This window comes from Harmonia axyridis, chromosome 6 (genome assembly GCF_914767665.1).
Source record: "Harmonia axyridis chromosome 6, icHarAxyr1.1, whole genome shotgun sequence".
Classification (NCBI taxonomy): domain Eukaryota; kingdom Metazoa; phylum Arthropoda; class Insecta; order Coleoptera; family Coccinellidae; genus Harmonia; species Harmonia axyridis.
This window is the reverse complement of record NC_059506.1, coordinates 18,541,756-18,564,403: the sequence shown is the minus strand read 5'-3', so window position 1 is coordinate 18,564,403 and position 22,648 is coordinate 18,541,756. Positions and strand designations below refer to the sequence as shown.

Genomic DNA, 22,648 nt, shown 5'->3' with positions numbered 1-22,648 from the left:
CAAACCGGTCGAATTTTTTCGCAACGGGATTCGTATGTTGCCAGAAAGATGGGGAAAAGTTGTAGCTAGCGATGGCCAATACTTTCAATAATTCATTTGTAACCATTTTTTCACAATAAAGGCTCAAAATTTGAAAAAAAACGGGAAAGACTTATTCACACACCTTATAGGTATTTGGTATTGCAACAGAATCTCAAGCAAAAAGATGAATGCGTAATTGAACCAACACGTTCATTTCTATATATTTTTTCTCTACTTCTGGTGCTAATCCGTTCATTCTGGCACATCTAGTAGAATCGAATCGTGCGAGAATATATCAGATATACACAGATTTCGCGGTTATATTTTATTATTATATTATTATGTTGATACTTGAAACTATCCTGTGACGGATTTATTTATTATATGTCAAATTTGTTATACAAAAAACTGTTTTGCCAACCCACATGCAAAAATTACTAAGCGATATTTTTATGGAAATACATATTCCATTAATATCAATAAATATTCAGTGAATTAGCAAAAATAATTCCTCTATTTCAGCATTGCTTTCAGTTATATTTTTCGTTTTGTGGTTGTCTAAATAGACTTCCAAGCCTATCAAAATTCAACACACGTCAATTGTCAGATTCAGTGAAATGATTTGCAACATTATTGGCAATTTCTCTTAATTCTGGTGGTGTTGAATCTATTTAATCAGACATAAATCACGAATGCGTAATTGTAAGTTATTTCAAAATTCGAAACGTACGTTCATATTCGAATTCCGTAATCTGTCAATTTTCGTAACAGTCACACCAACTGCTAAGATAAAATACAAAAGTCACTAGGATATATAATCTGAATTTTTCATTGAATTTCCACAATATTTCACAAAACTTGACTGAAATAGAGAAAATATCTTCTAATACTCGTTGCAGAAGGCAATTCCAACACTCATGCGTTCGAAAACTTGCTCTTTCGTCGCTCGTTTTCTAATTTCACATTTGTGTTGGATTAGGAGCGCATTCTGCAACTTGTTTCAGAATATACTATTATAATACAGGAATACTCGTACAGAAGTCTCATTCTAACACTAGTTCATTAAAAAACTAGTGCCTTGTTTCTGAATGTTTAACTCGTGGAAGAACATCAATGATTTCTGCACTTGTATTATAGATAACTATTTTTGGATCATTACGTAATGAAAAATAATTTCGTATTTGCTAATTTTTGGAAATTTAGTATGTATTGATTCCTGAATGAAACGAATTCACAAAATTGATTTTTTTCTCGATAAACAATATGAATTTGTTGGTGAGATTGAAACATGCGGTATAAGGTTCTGTAGAAGACACGAACAATCCAGAACATATTGATACAAAGAAATGTATCCAAGAAAAATGACTATCAATTAAAATAACTCATTAAAGATTATTATTATTCATTTTGAGCATGGTAGTTACGCACCCGAATAAATAACGTTTTCTATCTGTCAGATGACTTATCTTCCCTAGTTTCGACGTCACTGTCTTTGATCTATACATAAAAAAGCGCCGTTGGTACGTACGTACCTTTACGTTTACACCTATGCGCCCGCACGCCGGATTCGAACTTTCAAATCCGACGGAAACGTACGAACGCGACCGAACCGTCCCGAAGCCGTCAAAACTGACTTCTTCGTTCCCATTCATGATGCTAGCGGCTAGTTCAGTTCTTCGCGTTACGAGATTCATTGTATACAACCTGTCGAGCTGCCTGTCGCGCCTTGCGCTCAAGTGCATCGCCGTCGCGACGTCGGGTGCATCTTCGACGATTCTCTCAGCGAGACCAAGTGTTATTCGGATACGCGCGTTCTTTTGTGGTGTGTTCCGTTTCCAATGAATGTTTTTCGCTATCCAGAATCGGTTTCTTGCAAATGTGACATGTGTGAATGTTTATTATAACCTTCTGTATGCAACTTTCGTTTTAGACATGTTTGCCTAGACTAGATCGAAGTTAGGTCATTCTGATTGTCTTAATATTGTGGTGGTTTTAGTGTTCATATCTTTTTCGCCCCCGATGGATTCAGAGATCGTGTTCGGATTTGTTTGCACCTAAAGGACTGGCTAGATGCGTACTCTCGCAGAATCTGACAGGAATACCTTGCCCAGAGGGTGGGTTAGGCAGGCGGTCATGGGAATGCTCAAGTGGAAAGATGTTCCTACGACAAGGGACGATATTATAATAAGGGGAGGAAGTTTGAAGGTAAATTTTTCTTTGTGGATATATCTGAGATGAGGGGGATGTAACTCGATAGATTATAGAGGCTTCTTTGAATCTCTGTGTTGATGGATAATGGATGGGAATATAAAATTAGGTGTTGAAACTTGAAAGGATATTATAGATTAGTTAAGGGGTGCAGGCAATCTCAGGTGGATAGTTCGACGATAGGACAGCACATCTCAAGGATTTTGAGGAACTACATTAAGAAATTTATAACTCAGATTACTTGAGGCATTGATTGAGTATTTTTGAAAAAATATTTATAGGTATTTCAGCTGACCTACTCAAACATCTGGAAATAAATTCAAAAGTCCTTCAGTATACGACGAATTTCTATGAAAAAATATCACGGATCTAGCACTACTGAAGTCAGCAGTTTTTTTATTTGGAAATGTGAAACTTTGTTGTACCTACATGTTTTTATTTGAAACGTATCAATGTATTTTATATTTTGAATAAACTGGGACGGGTATTATAAGTAATTACATATAATATTTATGATGTTATTTCTGGAAACTGTATAGTATTTGTGGGTGACTGTTTACTGCAAATGCTAACCTATATATTTGTGTATTACCTGAACAGATGTTATCGAATTTGAGGAAAAAACGTTAAATTGTGCACTGTGGTGATTTAATTCTTCTTTCTTCAGATAACTTACTGAATTCGTCGAAGCCTATAGAAAACATATACATATTGAGGTATGACCTGAAATTCTTGGTATCAAAATCTTAATAGAATTTTCAAATATTCATAACTTTGAAAGTATCCCACAATGTATCAAATCTAAGACTTCGCGATGTTAGCAATATATGTTTTTAAACTCTAAGTTATTGTACCTACTGAAGAAGGATTCAGGGTCAAATTCAATTCTGTCGTCCGGCCGGCCATAACTCTCGAACAGAAGAATCTAGAAACTTCAAATTGTCAGAATAAGTTCAGATCTCTTAATGATGAAAATTGACCGAATAATATACCTAGTAGTGGTAGGCATTTGAATTGTTATTCTCTTGATAATTTCGAAATTTCAGATCCGTTCTAGTTGAAATTTCGTGATCAGAAAAACGTCGTATTCAAGATACATGGTGAATTTTTGTCATATATTTTACTGAGATTTCTATAGAATTCTAGCGAGAGTATAAAAAAACCAAATTTTCCGCACAATATATCCAACCCATGTGCAGGATATGTTGGATCGAGTGTTGGATTTTGATATTCTGCTAGAATTTCAACTGCAGTTAAAATTTCGCCACAAGATTTGATATTATAATTTCAAGTTTTGTGCAGAATTTTATGTTGATCCTGCCTTCATAACTATAGTAAATTCAAGTGTAATATTGAAAAAAAATTACAAATATTTCATGGGCCAACTAGGATGACATTTGGTTTGTATACGTACAAACATGTTCATGCCGATTTCCAGAAGGATTTTGTGATCAGAACCTTTTCCTATGAATTTTTTAAAATTATTTCGACATAATTATTTCCAGCAGCAATCAATCAATCACTGATGTAATGTTTTATCACTAGTTCAATCTGAAGAAACCAAGTATATAATTTTCGTCAGTCTGTTATCGAAACACCCCGTTTTGAAAAACGAACTGCAGATCTCGCCTCAAGAAATTCAGTCACGCTCTCTACTTGGATATAATTTCAAAACAAATATTTCAACAGTGGCCAACATCAATAATACCCATTCGCAATCCTCTGGTATTTTCACACGTTTCGCAGATAAGCGGACCCTCTACTCAATTGTTCCTATTATTAGATGTGGGATATTCCCGTTTTCAACGAGTAAATATCTGGTGGTCCACTCGCAGACCGAGGCTTTCCGTTTTTAACTGGCTTTTAACTGTCGTAAAAAACGTGTGGAGTTGTTCATCTTGGTAAAACCTGTTTTATGTTTTCGGGATAATTATTCAAGGTGCCATGGTCCAGAAATTAGCATAGTAAACAAGACGATGGAACCTGTATACGGATAAATAACAGAGTTTAATCGTACAATTGAGATTTTACAGACGTACAGAAATTGCTCCTCAAAAACTCTCATAAACGGAGAATATATTAATGAGTGAATTCAAGAGCAAGTAAAAGATCAATCTCATAAACGAAGCGTTATAGCGTCAATCATTGTTTCTGTTATTTCAATAGCTATAGGAAAGATAAACAACGTATCCATATTCAAGGAATCTCTGTTCGACATACAGTTATGAGAATCGATATCTGTTTATTTAAATTTTGAACTAGTGATATTCACCTCGTTATGAAATTAGTGTCGTGAAAGTTTTCAGAACCAGAAAGCTGTTGTGAAAATATTACTGCTGAAACGCCAAATTATGAATTGTGCTTCAAGTTGTACAGGGTGGGCAAATAAGCGAGGTAAGCGGCTATATCTCAGGATCCACTCATCGTAGAGACTTGCGGTGAAAAATTTTACCACTAAAGTGAACAAGAGAACACACTGGAAATTGTTTTGAAGTTCATACCTGTACCTCTAGGAGACGTAATAGCTACCGTGAAGTAGAAAAATGAATTTTCCTCGAAAACGTTTCATATGAAGTTGAAGAAAAAATATCATCACTGTAATCCTTGAAAAATTCACTATGTTTTTAAATTGTCACTTTCGATTTTACGACATCAAATAAGGGTAGGTGAAAGGGAGAAATCTGACTAATTGAAACGCCTGTAACTTCAGTTTGGCTCAACATTTTTAAGCAAATTAGATCTCGTCTGAAAGATAATGTCTTGTCGTTTGAGGACAAAAAATACTCATGATAAATTTGTTTTTGCTGCTTTCGATAGGGGGCGCTAAGTCCAAAGTTCATTGTTTTGTTCATTTTACTCCGAAATTTCAAATGTAATGATAGGATTTTTCTAACAGAAACAGACATTCCATCAAATTTGCATGAAAAAACCTGAAGGTTGCAAAGCGATAATTTCAGGCGTTCTGAAGTTATGGCCGAAAAAAGATATTCTTCAACTGATGCACGGCGAAAAACCAAATTGTGTCTTTAGGTTCTGACAGAAACATAAATTCCATCAAATTTGTATGAAAAAACCAAAAGGTCGCAAAGCGATAGCTTCAGACGTTCTGGAGTTATGGCCGAAAGAAGACACAATTTAGTTTTTCAGTGCATCAGTTGAAGAATATCTTCTTTCGGCCATAACTCCAGAACGCCTGAAGCTATCGCTTCGCGACCTTTTGGTTTTTTCATACAAATTTGATGGGATTTATGTTTCTGTCCGAGCCTAAAAAACCGAAGAACCTATAAAATCGAATTTTCCAACAAAAAAATGTGTTTTACTAGGGTTGACCGGGGACTTTTCAATTGACCTGTTAAATTCCACAATTATAGGTGTGGGTGATCTTTTGTTAATCGACAACCGTCTTGTCTATAACGATCGAATGATGGTAATACGCCCCTAAATCGTATTTGTTTCAAGAATGCAATCTACCCTTCCCAGCCGCATTTCCATTTCATATCGTCAGACACCGAAACTTAACGCGTGGTTTAACAGTAGGCTAGAATATTCGACGAACGGAACCCCTCTAGCGTGCAACGCAAAGGTTTTCTGTTTCTTTGTGCGGTTTCCAGCATGGAAATATCCTCATGGGGGCTGCGGGATAAGAGTCTATGCTGAAGCCACAAAGGACCGGATTGGAAATCCAACAGAGAAAACTGTGGGAAATTTTCTTATTCATAAAAAAAATCCATGATGGATGTCAGGTTAAATGTTGAAGCATTGGATTCCATTACCTACCATATAATAATATACCTACTCAATACCTATTTGGAATTTCGCTTTATACCATGGCAGAAATTTGGCCCCCTGCAGATATTATATTGTTTGTACAATTACTATGGTTGGAAATGACAAAATTGTCAGTTGTCTGAATAAGGATATTCATCATCTTACACGATTTTAAGTGAATCGATTACATTCATGTAATCTCGAGAATAATGATTATACTAATCATTATAAATGAGTGTAATCATAATGTTTTGGGCAGATGGAGAAGGTATCATTCGTGCTCCTGACACTACCTGACAATCCCCTGGTTGTCTTGATCGAATAATAATGGTTCTCCTTACCATTTTTTCGAGTTAATTGAAACTAGAAATCTGATTTTTTTTATTTCACTTTGAATTCCTGATTCGAATATTATGGCAAGAGACGTTCGAAGTAATAGGAATGCAATTGAGAGTAGAAATTCATTAGGAAGATATTTTCTTGATTTCGAAAGTAATTCCACTAGGATTGAATAGGTTTCTCACCTAATAATTAATATTTTGATTTTCTTTATCTTGTTATTTATTGTCAAAACCCGTTCTAAATCATTTCTCACAAATCAGACCATAAACAATGATTCTGCAGGGTGATATCGAGGAACCATCAATATAGTTCCTATAGGAACGCAGGATTTCAATTATGGCCTTCTCCAAATAAATCAATTCGACTTAAGGCTCTTATTTCATATTTTGTGAAAGTTTACTTTCATAATCGTAGAAAGAGTATAATTTTCAATGGCATTAAACAAACCTAAATTTTCCACACTTCCACACAGATTGGTTATTCAAACCTCATCTACAATGCATACTTCTCTGATAACGAGAAATATTGGGGACGAGTTGGGATTATAATAAAGCAGTAATCTCCAGCATCTGTTTACTGTTTTAGTACCTCACATAAGAGTTCGTACTTTTTATCTAGATAAACTAAAGGCCAGTTTCATAAACGAAAGTAAAGTCTTGTTTGACGTTTTTCATAGAGCAATCTTGAGGTAAGAGAAAGTTTTGAAGTGTCCTTCCTCATAAAGTCCCGATATTGGCCCTTTATGACAAGAAAAGGATCCTTTTCTTCACGTATGCTTTATGACCACAAAACATAATCTCATTCTATCGTGTCATTTCCATCACACGTTTTTCTCTACCACCAAACCTTTTTCGTTGAAATTATCATATTTGAAATCAAGGACCTTTATTAATTTCACTTCATACAAAAAATTTCAATTCAATTTTAATTAAAAAAAATTTCAATTTGAAATATTATCAAATGCAGACAATGAATCACTAGTTCTGAGATTAGCCGACCCTAATGAATTAAACACTTACGAATTGAAGAAAGCTCCGTCTAAAAGATGGTTGAAATATGTTTATGAAACCGTAGCCACTTTCAAACTCTTTATGAAGGAGAAAGGATGAGGAGATGAAACTGGCCCTAACTGACAACAATGACATCACGATAAATCGCATCTCATATGTATACCTTTATACATATGAGCTCTAAAGCTTCTGATACCTAATCAGTGCTTTTATCGATTTTCCCATTTTAATAGCTTGTGCGGAAAGTTGTGTGTTACCTCAAATTTGACAAAAATTGGAAAAATCATAGGAACGAGGAGTATATATCTGAACGTATGACCTAAGGGTTGAACCGATGTGGTTCGATGTTCAGAAATGAGCGATAAGGTCAATAATGGAGCACAGATTTGTCGTGAGTCGTCAAAGAGCTTTAGCGTGCTTTATTATCGCTGACCTCCACTTGTGGGAATAATCGAAAGCCTGGGGATGATCAAACGAGCCCCAGGGGTGATATTGAAATTTGAATCGTTGATAATCACGACGGGACTGCTGGATGTAGAGGATTTTGTTATTAACATTTTTCACAGGATTAAGCTAGATTTGAATAGGTTTTGTTTGAATCTTTTATGATGAATTGTAAAATTCTAGAAAGATAATTTGTTCCTTAGAAGAATTCCATATTTGATATTGCTATAATTCAATTCACACAACACTTTCGAAAAAAAGGTCTATTCAAAAGTAAAATGGACAAAAACTGTGTTAATATGCTTGGTGTAGTATTTTTAACGCGAAAATTTAATATTTTTATATAAATATTTCTTCTTCACTCAAAGAATATGGGTGTTTTCCTTACGTCTTCCACCAATTGAGGCATATGTCCGTACTTATCCTCGAATTCTTTTTGGAGCTTCGAAGGTCTTCAATTTATCCGTGAGCAATCTGGAAGGCCAAGCCATACAAATTTCATCGAGGTGGTTCCTTCGGATTTTACATGGAAGGATTCTAGGATCGACAACTTGTCAGATTGATGCGGGGCGTTAGGGTCGCATCCATTACAAAGCGAATTTGTAAGCGAACAATCAATCCAAAAAGAAATGAAACTGATAAAGGAAGCGATGGTAGCCTTGTTGGTAGATAAAAGAAACATGTGAATGGAACTGGGTTCCTTCGATTTTGTGCTCATCTATTGTTTATGCTGCCTAAAAATCAATAATAAATTATTGCTTCCAAGTTAGTGGGAGTATGGTGATCACTTTTGGGATGAAAAAAATATTGTGTTCGATTTCAAAGTTGTAAAATGCATTTCAGACCACATCAAACAACTTTGGTGTAATGTCTATCTGACAAACTTCTACGAATCTATCCGGTTTTAATGAAATTTGTTTTGGGTATTCTGTTTGGTCCTTTAATTCGCCTCTCTCAGATATTTTTTTTTAAAGTTTACTTGAAAAAAGCTAACTTTTTGTGTTGTCGAAATAAATTTGAAATGAGCAGTTGAATATAGACTAGTTTGAACTTCTAAATCGATCCATATCCCCTACCAATTGAAGAAAAATTTTCAATCCTCATTGAAAACGTCGTACATTAAATTTTCTATTGGAACTACCATCCTATATCATACCATATTATATCGATACTCGTATCGATAGTAATGTATTTCCCAAATGTTTTCCTGAATAGTTCTCTAGCTCCAAATGCAATTAGAATTATCGTTACTTCCAGTGACTAATATTGTACATCTAGAAATTTATCACTTCCTGATCTCTAATGGCGTACTCATTAAGATCAAAACAAGATGTCAGTTTACTTGAAGTTTCCAAGTTACGCGGTGCTAGTCTGCCTTTTATTTTGGATATCTCATTCTCTTCCGATTATATCGACCCTTAACTATGTTGGATGCTGATGAATACTTTCCACTCGAAATCAAGGTAGAAATTTTACGAATATTTCTTATCTAGCATCTGGTTTGCTTTGATGCTCACTTCCTCATGTTGCTTTTTCCAAATAAATAGGTCAAGGTATCGAGATATCTCCTCAAGAAATCACGCTTTTCAAGAAAACGGAAGCGTTGATACCTAGTCATCTTCAGCGCAAACATTTTGCTCTTCTTTGAATAAAGGAGTATATCTCGATGAAACTAACAATACAGCCATATTTTTCTTCTTCCCAGTTCACCGCCATTTTGATCGTCGTCCTAAATACGTGGATAATTTGTAACCCTTACCGAGGCGGATCGATACATGCCGACAATCGAGGATCTCGACTATGGTAAACTTCGATAATAAAACGGGGAAATATACGAGATACCAAGAGCTGATACACCACGCCGTTCGACGATATTGTTTGTAAGGATTCTGTCTGTGTGTGGAAGGCGGGAATAGCAGAGGGGTGGTTGCTAATTTGTTATTGTGCCATGCTTTGTTTTCCGACGAGTCCGACTACGCCGCAGGAATTAGAAAGTTTCGATAGATGGTCGGGATAATAGCAGTCCTAGTTGTCGCGAACCTCTTTATCTGTTCAATCTGCTTTGAATGATGACCTTGTGGATAGGGGTCGATCTGAAATGAAATATAGTGGAATCCCAGAGCACCGAAGACGGCGAAGGCAGTGGACGTCCAAAAGAGGCTGTCATCGACGGAAATCAAAAAAGTTCACAAAATAATTTTGAATGAACGTTAAGTGAAGTTGATCGAGATTGCAGACATTGTGAAGATATCATCTGAACGTGTACCTCATATCATTCACGAATATTTGTACATGAGAAAGCTGTGTGCAAAATGGGTGCCTCGCGAGCTCTCAATCGATCAAAAGGAACAACGTGTCAATGATTCTGAGCAGTGTTTGAAGCTGTTCAAAGTGCATTAAACCTGAATTTTTGCTCGATATGTGACAATGGATGGAACATGGCTTCACCATTTCACTCCGGAGTCCAATCGACAGTCAGCTGAGTGGACTGCTCACGATGAACCGAATCAAGGCAAGGTTATGGCATCAGTATTCTGGGATGCGCTAGGTATAATATTCATTGAATATCTCCAAAAGGGCCAGACCATTAACAGCAATTATTATATAGCGTTATTGGATCGTTTGAAGGATGAAATCGTGAAAAAACGGCCTCATTAAAAAAAAAGGTTCTGTATCGCCCTCGAAGGAAACTATGTTGAATAATAAAATCGAATTTTGCCAAAAACATTTTTTTACTATAGTAGACCGGTGACTTTTCAATACACTTGGTGATTGTTATTGTATGAAGAAAATTTTAAGATGGATTCGTTCATTATAAATGATGAGTCGCCTACGTATGAATGATCTCCACAAAAATAATATCTATCATTTGTTCAACTAAAGTCGGTTCCACACGCAAGATCCATCCGTCAGATAGGACCGTTCCGATACCGTGCCTCGATCTCCCAGAAATCAATAGTGGATTCAAGGCTAATTGAGAACCGAATGAACCGCGACGAAGGAATTCGCATAATTTCGCTTTGCGACATGGAGAAAAAGCGGCAATTAAACCGTGTGTCCCAACAAAACGTAACACGCGATTCCTTATTTATGGCTCCGTACACGGTAATGGGTTCATTTGTTGGTACTGTTCGATATAAATTGTTCGGAACAAGAACCGGTAGTTTCTCTTTTTTCGGTGATTGGCGACGGCCTCGAGCACTTCACCACATAATTGGGGAATTCTGTATAGTTTCACGGAAATTTTACGCTCGGCCGATCTTGAAGAAATCACTTAAAAGCCGCGTCTGAAGTTGTTTTCTACAAGTATAGAGTATTTCATTGAATACTAACAGGCCAATTGAAAAGTCACCGGTCTACCAAAGTAGAACACAGTTTTTTGGCAAAATTCGATTTTATTATTCTACATAGTTGCCTTCGAGGGCGATACAGCGATTATAGCGATCTTCCAACTTTTCGATAACATTTTTGTTGTTTCGGCGATTACTTCTTCATTGGCGCTAAATTTCTTTCCGGCGAGAATTCTTTTGAGAACAGGAAAAAAGTCGCTGGGAGCCAAATTTGGCGAATAGCAAGTAGTTACACTCACAACGAAATATCTCACAAACTAATGGTCGGACTGCTGACAAATTTTGACACGTATCGTTTGAAGGTTGGTACTAACTAAAAATCATGGATTTAATACTAGCACCGCCATCTGTGCATCAGACCGGTGACTTTTCAATTGGCCTAATATCTATTACATAATATAATGTAACTAAGAGGTTATTTCTAATAATAGAGAAAAATTTTATTATTTTTGAGAAGATCTTAAACAGAAACTTCGTGACCTTTAGGGAATGCTCCATGGTTTTTCTATTTTGAGACTTCGTTTAACTTCTGAATACTCAAAGCGTAGGTATTCTAAAATGATGGGCTCTGCGAAACTAATCCGACCCTTCACCGCTCTTGAACTTTCCAGTCACGTGTACAAAAATTTCACCAGGTCGTTTCGGAAAACATCGTTTTCTGATTCACGCTGCAAGTTTAGATCGAACGGTAAACAAGGGAAGGTCACGTGTTCGCAATCATGAGTGGCTTGGGAAGAGATTGAGGTTTCTGATTGAGAATTATACTAAGTCTTCATGAAGTTCGAATTGATGCTTGATTCTTCATCCTATTTGTCTTTTTCATGAATGTAATAGGCCAATTGAAAATTACCCGGTCTGCCATAGTGAAACAATTTTTTTTTTGGCAAAATTCGATTTTATTATTCAACATAGTGGCCTTCGAGGGCGATACAGCGGTTATAGCGATCTTCCAACTTTTCGATACAATTTATTTAGTACGATTTGTCTTTCGCTTCAAAATAGGCCTCAGTTTTGGCGATTACTTCTTCATTGGCGCCAAATTTCTTTCCAGCGAGCATTTTTTTGAGGTCTGAGAACAGAAAAATGGCGCTGGGGACCAGATCTGGCAAATACGGTGGATGCAGAAGCAATTCGAAGCCCAATTCATGCAATTTTGCCATTGTTTTCATTGATTTGTGGCACGGCGTATTGTCTTGATCAAACAGCACCTTTTTTTCTTCAAATGGTGCCGTTTTTTCACGATTTCATCCTTTAAACGATCCAATAACGCTAACACAGCTTTCTCTTGTAAAAATATTCGTGAATGATATGATGTACACGTTCATATGATATCTTCACAATGTCTGCTATCTTGATCAATTTCACTTTACGGTCATTCAAAATTATTTTGTGAACTTTTTTGATTTTTTCGTCTGTGACAGTCCACTGTGTTCGCCGTCTTCGGTGCTCATTTCACCACGCTTAAACTCACCAATCAATGATGGTTGATTTTCCTGGTGCAGACCCCGGAAACTCTTCATCAAGTCAAGTTTTTGCTTCAACTGTATGTTTTCTCTTCAAAAAGCAATATTTTATCATCACAGGAAATTCTTTTTCTCCATTAGCTACACTCACAACGCAATATCTCACAAACTAATGGTTGCACTACTGTCAAATGTTGACACGTATCGTTGGTACTAACTAAAAATCTTATGGATTTTATACTAGCACCGCCATCTGTGCATAAGACCAGGGACTTTCCAATTGGCCTAATATGTTTTTTTGAAATATAATCATCACGAAAATTTAATCCAACATTCGTCGATTCAATCCCATCAGCTCTATCGAAGTGAATTCCAACTCTTTTTCCAATCTCAATTTTGCAACATTTTAAAGACAGCTTAATACCCCCACCTCCCTGGTATGTGTATTTATGTGTATGCGTGCTTGCGCGCGTGCTCCTAAAACCTCCCCACAATGCCGGCTTTCCCCGCAGGATGGTCCCAGGATCTCTTTGACATTTCAATAGTTTGGCAGATATTGAATCCGGAGATGGGAATATATGCAACGGACCGGAAATACCTCCACGTAAGCCCCGTGGCGGGATATGCTTCGTTTTGCGATCACCGGAAGCTTTGGCCCTTCGTTCTCTTCCTTTTTCCTAGTAGGTACGACAAAGGGGACATAGGGAAATATGGAAGTTTCGCCTGTGTTTGCTCTTGGGATTACGGAAGTAACGAATTCGACGAGAGCCCGGCTGGCTTCGGTCTTAAGGATGAAATTTATTTTTTCAACAATCGCATTCGGAATTGTAATCTCATGTCTCCCCGAAAAATCACCTTTTTTCAACTTTTCCCGGTCCAATATGGACATTTTTTATATTTCAGAAATTTTTTTATCAATAGGGATGTTGCCTGTATTCTGAAATTGCTTTTAATTTGTAGATGAGCCCTATATTAACACGAAAAAAAAAATTTCATGGAAAAATATGGAAAGTACCAATAAAAATATTAAAATAAGAATTTCTACAAAATTCCCGATGAAATGCGACGTGACGTCACCGCATAAAAGAATCAGCACCATAGACAAACTAACTAGTTTATCTATGGTCACCACGTGCTAAAGGTCTGTCAAACTGAACTAATATCAGCTGATATTGACAGTCAAGTCGGTTTGGTTATATCATCTGACGTTATAAACCATAGATAAACTAGTTTTGGATAAGATTAGTTTGTCTATGTTCTAAACGTTTCAGTGTTATGACGTCAAATTGCCCTGATTGGCGTTCGCAGTCATGTGCTTGTCGATAAGAATTAAACTATTCAAATCAATTTTATTAAATTGAATTCGAGAAATAAGATAATGAAAATGCTGTTTTAGTATTTTAAAAATGGCCTTTAATGTGGAAAACCTAAATTCATTTGATTTTATTATATGACGCAACATCCCTATTGAAGACAGAGTCACGTTAAGAATGTTTTCAAATATTCAGATACACCAATTCATTAATTCAGTAATCAGTTTTGGGAGTTATGAAAAATATTGAGAGCATGTTTTTGATATTTTTCGTCCCTCGCATGCTCTTCTCTTCATTTATAGTAGAGTTAGATGATCTGCGACTTTTATGTCATTATGACTGCGAAAACTGTGAGGTTCCCGCATTGATTTCCATATTAGGAAACAGAAAAAGTCTCTGTTTGCGAAGGTTTTCCTATAACTGTTGCAAAATGCATGAGAAGAATTATGCTACTGCATTCACTAAGATTTGTACACAAAGGTTTATTGTTCTCACAGGAGTCGAACAAATATTCATATTTCAATATAATTAACGTATAGCATTAGAATTATAGTCATAAGGTTATGTTTTATTTATTCACTTCTATGGTTTTATAAATGAAGCTATGTTGAACTGATTTTTATCTTGGTTTGTTATTTTCAAGAATAGACGGCCAAAAAAAAATCAATTCCCTTGAATGTGTTGGAAGGTTCCAAAATCTTGCAAATCGATTAAAAAAATCTGACCGTCCATGTCCAGAGCTTCTTTCAGAAACTGTAAGATATTTGTATAAAATTTGGTACAAAAATTTGTCCTATATTTCATTGATCCTTCTAGCAAGAGAATACGATCCTTAAATTTTGAAGGCAAAAAATTGAAGAACAATATTGAAAAAGAGTTCCTCGGAAACATTTTATCTTGAAATTCAAAATATATAAAGCTACGATGATACTGAAATGGTGTTACTTTCTTTCCGATTTTGGAACGATCCACTATGGGTTCGGATACCCATGTTGGATATTCATTAATTTTTTTTTCTCAGTGATAATTTTATATTTTTTCTCCGTTTGCCGAGACATTAATAATAAACCATTGTTAAAATTTGCAGTGTCTTCTATTTTAATTTGTCAGTTTAAAAATCGATTAATTGAGTTTTCGATTGAGATAGCGATTGTCAAATAAAAAATCCATTATATTGCTATTCCACTTTTTGGTTTTCTCCTAAAGAAAATCGCCATAAACCATACAAAAATCACAAAATCTGGAATGCGATAGTAAAACAATAATCAGCCAATCATATTCGCATTCCTCCATGCATTGTCGATTTTACGATGGCAATCTTAATTTTATTGCATATATTTTTCGAGTACTCGAAAGTTTTCACGACAGTTTAATAGAGTTTATTTATTCGGTAATTCTTTGATTTGATATCTTATGAGGGAGTAATTGGCATCAAGGTTGACTCGGTAAACCAATTGGTGATTCGACAGGGAGAACTGATGTATAAGCTCGTAAAACTACATCGCCTTAAGGCAACAATAGTGAATGTTGAGATAATATAAACAATCAATAGGTTTCTTAACATTATCAGTTTTTATCAGAAGGTTGTGAAAATCGCAAAGGAACTCTAAGATACTATCGTTGTATAATATTCAAAGTAACGTCTTTTCATATTGATGATAAATTACTTTAGTGCGTTAATAGGAAACCTAAGATTTATTACTATTCCAATGAATATTTTTGCAATATGTAAGAAGAACTAAATTGAAGAAAAGTAGCTACAGATTAACCAAAGAAAAATGAAATAGATTGATTCAGATTTTAGAATTTAAGATTAAACGGAAATAATGCATTGATAAGAAATCTTGTATCAATAGAGGTTATTAATGAGCGATTTCATGATTTCACCTTGAACCACCTTATTATTTTAAGCTCGAAAATGAAATTTATTGTTTATATTATCATAATAATACAATTATTTATACAGTTTTCAATAACATTTTAATGACCCCCATGTTCTGAGCTAATGCTCATATGTCACTAATCATTTACTTTCTGATGTATACAATATTGCAAATCAAATGTCAAAAACATTTTTGTGATATTTTCAAAGAATCAATATCCGGCATATCGAATAATGCAAATCGATAAACAATTCTGCTGTTTGAATTCATGAAATAATTCCAGTGATTAGATAAGCAATATCCTGTGTAATCGTGAAAATAATGATTCTGAGATTGTTTTCGTTTATGTACCTTTATCTACTCCTATTGAATTATATATTCATTATTCAACTGCTTTTGAGCAATTAATAGTATCTATTAACAAACACCGTGAGTTATAATAACTCACTGCTATAACTCACTATAATGAATCGAGAAATATGGATCTGTGCTTCTATACTTCTCAGCTTCTATTCGATTGGCCGAAAGGGAACATTCCATTATTGTTATTGAGGGGAGGAATGTCCGAGGCAATGTCACTCTTGACGTTTTCAAATTAAATTGATATCTAATTATTGTGAATGTTTTGCTGAAAACGATTAATTCAGATAGTGAAGATGAAATATTATAAAGGTATACATTTCCAAAAGACAAACAGCTAATGTTACCATACAGAATTAATTGCCCGAAAAAATATAAAGGAGTTTGGAAAAATTTTCAAGATTGGTGTAGCAGTGAAATCATTAAGTCATCGTTTACAGGGAATATTTTTTGGTATATTTTAATGCATTTTTATAGGCAATTATTAGGGTTTTTCAATAAATTTCTATGTCTGTACTCTGTACTGGATTCGAGCTAGCCGATGCTAGTTCGATTGTGATTGGTAGCACTAAGTTTCCATCTCTCTTGTACGGGATCGAGCACATTATGTTTATTTCCCGTTCCTTTTGCCTTTATTCTAAGTCTGTATTTTTTTCTTAGTATTTATTGATATAGTCGTAGATAAAGTATAGTATTCAACTTGCGGTAATGGCCATAACTCACTTGATGAATTACAGCACTCGCCTGCGGCTCGTGCTGCAAACATCATCTGCGTGAGTTATGACCTACATTACCGCTCGTTGAATAATATACTATTTCCTTATTTTTACCAGCTTCGCTAATTTTGATTACTAATAAAGCGTTGCTCAACTGAATTAGATTTCTGAAATTTGCCAAATTCATGTTTTAAATTGTGTAGAATCTGAAACTTCCAACATGTTATACTCATTATTAATGAACTCAACCACGGCATCCGAGAGATATACCTATCATATACCTATTTTTTGGCTGAACTCAAAAGAGAAAGCTTTGAGACTGAAAATAATGCAGAAATATTCTTCCTTCTCCTCTAAATACACCCACAGATGCTCTCGAACATGACTCACAAATTATGTGACGATTATTTAGTCGAAGAACCATTGTTCAACTCGTTGAAGCGTTACACGATTGTCCATTGTTTTGTTACAACAATTCCTTGAGCGCTATGTTTGCTCTTCAATTTGTTTGCATTGTCAGCAGCTTTGCTTTCGAAAAGCCAGAAGGAATTCGATCACAGTTGATGAGGAAGAATATGTTCAATGTTATTTTTCACGACCTACTCAGGTCTCTGGAAGACACAAAACCCTTGTGTTCCTTCGAGTGAGAAAGTAAGAATCCTTTCCCGCAACTGCTGTCTCTGGCTAATCTTCAAAATACCACATCTTTTTGTTCCTAATATAAAACGATCTCGTCTTCATTCATTCAAATATTTTCGATTTTCTTTCACTATATCAATGACTAAAATAATAGTCTAATAATACTGAAATAGTGCTAATGTGAAAATGAATTTCTAACAGCAGAATTTTAGTTTACCCGGAGCTTCTCTTCATGGCTACATGATGTACCTCTTAAAATTATTTAGATATAGCATAACGTTATATTTCGATCTTGAGTTCACGATAATGAATATGAAGATCATTTAAATTTGTACAAATCTTTGCAACTTGATGGTTAGGAATTAAATGATGAAATTGAATCGACTGAAAACGTCTCCAAATATATGGACAAAAGCCATATACTTTGAGTGGCTTCGTGAAAATATAAGTAAGTTCAAGCTACTCATATTTTCACGAAGTTTCGACTTGTTGAAGTGAATCCCAGAGACTGCATTGACATCGACTCAAAAACCAGCCAATTAAAACATTTTCTCATTACCCACCACTTCAATAACGACACCTTTATAGTGCCACGTTAACACTTCACAAAATATCAGAGGCGTAAAATTTCCAGGCTACATTTCAATAATTCTCGTATGAAAGAAAACTCCAGCAACTTCACTGATCTCGGTCACATTTTCATTAGCCTGGTTTACCTTTACGGTTTTAAATCAATTCTGCACGACACCTTTGGGATAAGAATGAGACGTTCGTGGTTTAGAAAAGGGAAGAATAATGCAGGATTTTCACGATCTATGAGGGTGAAAGGTCTAAATCTTAATGTACTTCATAGTTATTGTGTTCACATGACCGTTCGGATTTAAAGATGAAAGCCAGAGATGCATTCCAGTCAAACTAGTTAGATTTCACCCGCAAAATTGACTTGACTTGAAAATCAAATTTTTTAGGTAAAGAAAGTTTGACTTGACTCGATTTATGTATCTTTAGGTTTGGCTTGAAATCAAACTTCTTCAAACAGTTTGAAGTTTGAGTATCATATTGTGCAACGTATCTGAACCTGTACCCTGCCATTCCGCAAATTAGTTTTAGTTCATATTTCATGTGTTGTACGTTGTGCTTGAACTCGAAATATCTAAACCTAAACTTTTTTCATGTAGCTCATTCAGCTCGAAATAGGTACCAAAACAAAGTGAGTCTGATTTTGAAGATCCCCCCTCTCCTGAAAAAACTATAAAAAAAATCTATAGACGAGGCGAATCAACAAGTAAAAGAAATACAGATTTTTTTGATGTTGCGGCAGCCGATTCCAAAACAATGAAAATTGCAAAGTGCAAATTATATTCAAATAAAGAACAACGGTATAAAATGCCAATAGTGGAACTAGTTATTTAACAACATTTGAAGTAGAACCACGAAAAATGGTATGAAGAAGAATTTCTGCAGACACTTTCTGGATCAAGTAGTATTTGTGGTAGTAGCAACATAAAACGTTGGATCCAAAATTGTTAAAATAGTTTTTGAACGGCAGCTCCCACATTCTTGAAGTTAAAAATACGCGGTTTCTTTTATTGTACTTGTAATTTTTATTAGCAGGGCGGTCTAGCGTCAGATTTCTTGTTCACAGCATTCACTTAATTTGTTAGAAGTTCTTAAGTCAGAACTTTACTTTTCACGAAGAATTTTGAGGTGACAAGTTGGAGTTGAAAAATAAAATTGGAAATAATGTATTTTCTTGTTGTTTTAAATTAATGTAGGGACCTACTAACTACATTTAACATGCATATTTTACTCATTCAAGGCATATTTACTAAATTATTAAACAAATAAATTATTTTTCAAACAGTTTGAATTCTCAAACCTGTAACCATTTTCCAGTTTGACTCGACTTAAATTATTTTTCAGAAAGATTGACTTGAGTTTGACAATCTCAAACATTCAATTCAAACTTGTTCAACTCTAATAATAACATAAATGCAATACCTATAGCTTATTATAGGTTCTATTTTGGAAGCATAATTCCCGAAAATAAATGTACCTGTCCCAACTATGAAATAATAACAATGATATATGCTCCGGCTGTGTTCATTCTAATGAAATAATTAGCTAATCACCGACTGCTATAAATGATTTGTTGATCAAAACCTCGTATAGTTAACCCCTTATGGAACATTATACTGAAGGAGCACAAGCCACCATTGTTGACTCTAAATGATGAACGATTAATTTGCAGACTGCACACCGATCGTAAATTAATAACAATTCAATAAATAGACGTCGACGCAATCTGTAATGCCTTTGCGTGCGTAAAATCCTTGATGAGTGTAAAAGTTTTCTATGTTGTGTATCGTTAAACTGAGCGTGAGTCACTGACGACATATTGATTTCTTGTTAGTTACGTCATCGCCTGCTCAAGAATCCAGCCTAAGGTTCCATTTAACACTTAGGGCTACAGCAGACTGAACTATTCGATCGGTGGATTTACCAGCATCAGGATATCAAATTTTGAGCCAAATGTCATCTGTCAATTAGTTAGAGAGTTAGAGTAATAAACATAGTCCCCAACATGTTTGGATTACGTTGTCGGATTGTGATATATTTTCAAATCCACAATTTTACTTTATCCTTATGAATGTATCTTATATTGAATGAAATATATTTATTTGAGTGATTCCCGATTAAATATGCAAATTTGAATATTTGGAATCCGATATTTTTCCTAATTATCGAATTCATAATAAGCAGAATATTAATTATTTCCTGTATATACCTGCTGAAATCCAAGGTTTGGCAACTTTTGCTCTCCTAGTGTCATCGGTTGTTTCACGTCTTTTGGCGCGCTTGAAGTTTGTTTTCTGAATTTCTGATATATTGAGGTATTTATTTCAAAATATTTCGAGTTAATATGAAAATTCAATATGGGACATAATAAGTGCTTTCTTTGTGGAGAAACTCGCGAATTGTGTGGAATTTTGTATCACTGAAATGGTTTCATTTCCGTGCGCTTCTTGTCAAATTTTGATAGTTCTGTTGGGGACAAAATTTGCTAACTGAAAATGAGAGATGCTCCCTCTATCTATGTTTATTTCTCTGAGGTTTCTATATAAGCGTGAAATTTAGAAGTTGATTCAATCACTTATTCCATGATTTGGTCTGGTCGAATCGAGATCATCTATCAAGGTCCTATAAAATGTTCCTATGTGTACTGTCCCATATTCTCTGCTATACAATACTACTGAAGAAGTCTTCATACGCTTTATTTCGTATCATAGCTGAATCATCTGAAGAATAACAATGACTGGAAGTAAAATATTCACTTTAAAGTGTAGTTATATTCCATCTTGAAACTTTCTAATTCCAAATTGTTGCTGCTGTCATTCTTCATTCTATCGCGATGTGCTGAACATAGTATCGTCAAAAAAAAACAACGATTATATTTTAACACGATGTGGGTTAGTAGTAAATTGTCAAATTATAATTTGAATACAATTTCTCATCTGTATAGCCGGTTTGGTCGATATGAACGACGGAATTCAGGTGACCATCTGATTGGTTCTGGTTTTTGTGAGTCATGTTTATTCTTACCTATCAATTATAATTTTATTTTGCAATTCGAGATGACGCTAACAGCGGTATCTCCTGATTCTAGGTGACTAATTCAAGGCAATTTTGTTGAGATACCTCTATTATTTCTGTAATATCTATTTTTAACTATGGAGATATTCCCGCATAAAGATTTTTTTTCATTACTAGTTGAAAGGGGTTCATAACAAGTAAGATGAATAATTCAAAAATATCAATTAGTCTAAAATGGGTTCTTCCTTGTCCTTCGCACTCAAAAAATCAGCCCTTCTCAGTACAATTATTCTCGGATTCGTTTCAGTATTTTTATTACGTGATGAAATACGATACGAGTAGAAAAATCTGAAATTTCTATAGAACCACTTATGAGCGGATCCTAATAACATTACATATAGGAACCGAATTTTATCAACATGTGATGGACATGAAACCAAAATTGTTTAGAATTGCCTGGAAGGGAGTCCCTGAATGGAAATTATGAAATCATAAGGCAAAAAACTTTTACATCACGAAAGTGATCACAAATATGATCTACCTTGGGTATAGACTTGATCCTACCATTTGAAATAAAATTCAAAGAATCGCCATTGACGCTCGAACTGATGAGTTACTGATTTGAAGAATGTTATCGTATGATCGATTACTCGGAAAACCTAAAATACAGATAGCGTCAATGGTGGTTTCAAGAAGACACGAGGTCTGCATGGATAAGTTCCTCTGGTGAACAATTTCATAATCGATTTTGCCAACGAAAAATAAGTTTATCGTTCTCAATGCACAACGAATCATTGTCGAGGTAATTTCTATCAATTTTATTGATAAAAATTGATAGGAAATAATATGATTCCATGCTCGTCACTGATAATTTGTATGCCAATAGGAATGTTTTTAATTTAGTTTTCAATTTGGAAGTATTTTCAACATTATGTCGAACAAAAATCAAGCCTGAGGATATTGTTAGGTAGGCATCGTTTTTTCATCATGAAGATAATGTCATTAGATTTTTATGAGCAGTCAACGTAGGAATTTTACTCCAGGATTGATTTTGTCATTTTTCAGTTGAAGTTCTCATGGTCTCGCTGATTATTACGTCTATCAGTCGCTTTTTAGGAATTATCTTATTCTCTTAACCATATCTGTAAGTACTTCCTTTGGACACTTCAAATATCCCTGTGATTGAAGTGATGCAGTCAATGGCTTCGCAACAGTTTGCAAAGATATAGCACGCTTCAATTCATGTTACGCGACTGGAATTTTCAAAGACGCGGTAATTTGTCGATTCGTCGTGTGTAATTGGTCGCCGATGAAACGCCAACGCATGCGCGAATCTAGAGCCAGAAACAGAGAATTTTCTGAAAGATTTTGAATAATTATCGAGAGTTCAGGAAAGATACGTATCTTGTTTGACATGAATTGAACTATGCAAAATCGTTGGCGAATACTCCAAGACCTCCAAACCAGAGTCGAAAATCTCCAGTATTCGATAACAAAATCGAAAAAAATCTACATAGCTATCCCAAGTGATTGTTTT

General features: G+C 35.0%; 1 protein-coding gene across 11 annotated transcripts in view; it reads left to right on the top strand.

Annotated features, from left to right (window-relative positions):
- The window catches only part of LOC123682992 (rap1 GTPase-activating protein 1), a 514,048-nt gene that overhangs the window by 409,724 nt on the left and 81,676 nt on the right, over positions 1 to 22,648 (top strand). The window contains exon 1 of one of the 11 annotated variants that reach the window (XM_045621880.1): positions 1,694 to 2,226. The exons of the other annotated variants lie outside the window; for them this stretch is intronic. Coding sequence (XP_045477836.1) covers positions 2,092 to 2,226 — 135 coding nt within the window. The 5' untranslated portion in view covers positions 1,694 to 2,091. Of the gene's footprint in view, positions 1 to 1,693; positions 2,227 to 22,648 lie in introns of those variants that run through there. 11 annotated transcript variants of the gene reach the window in all.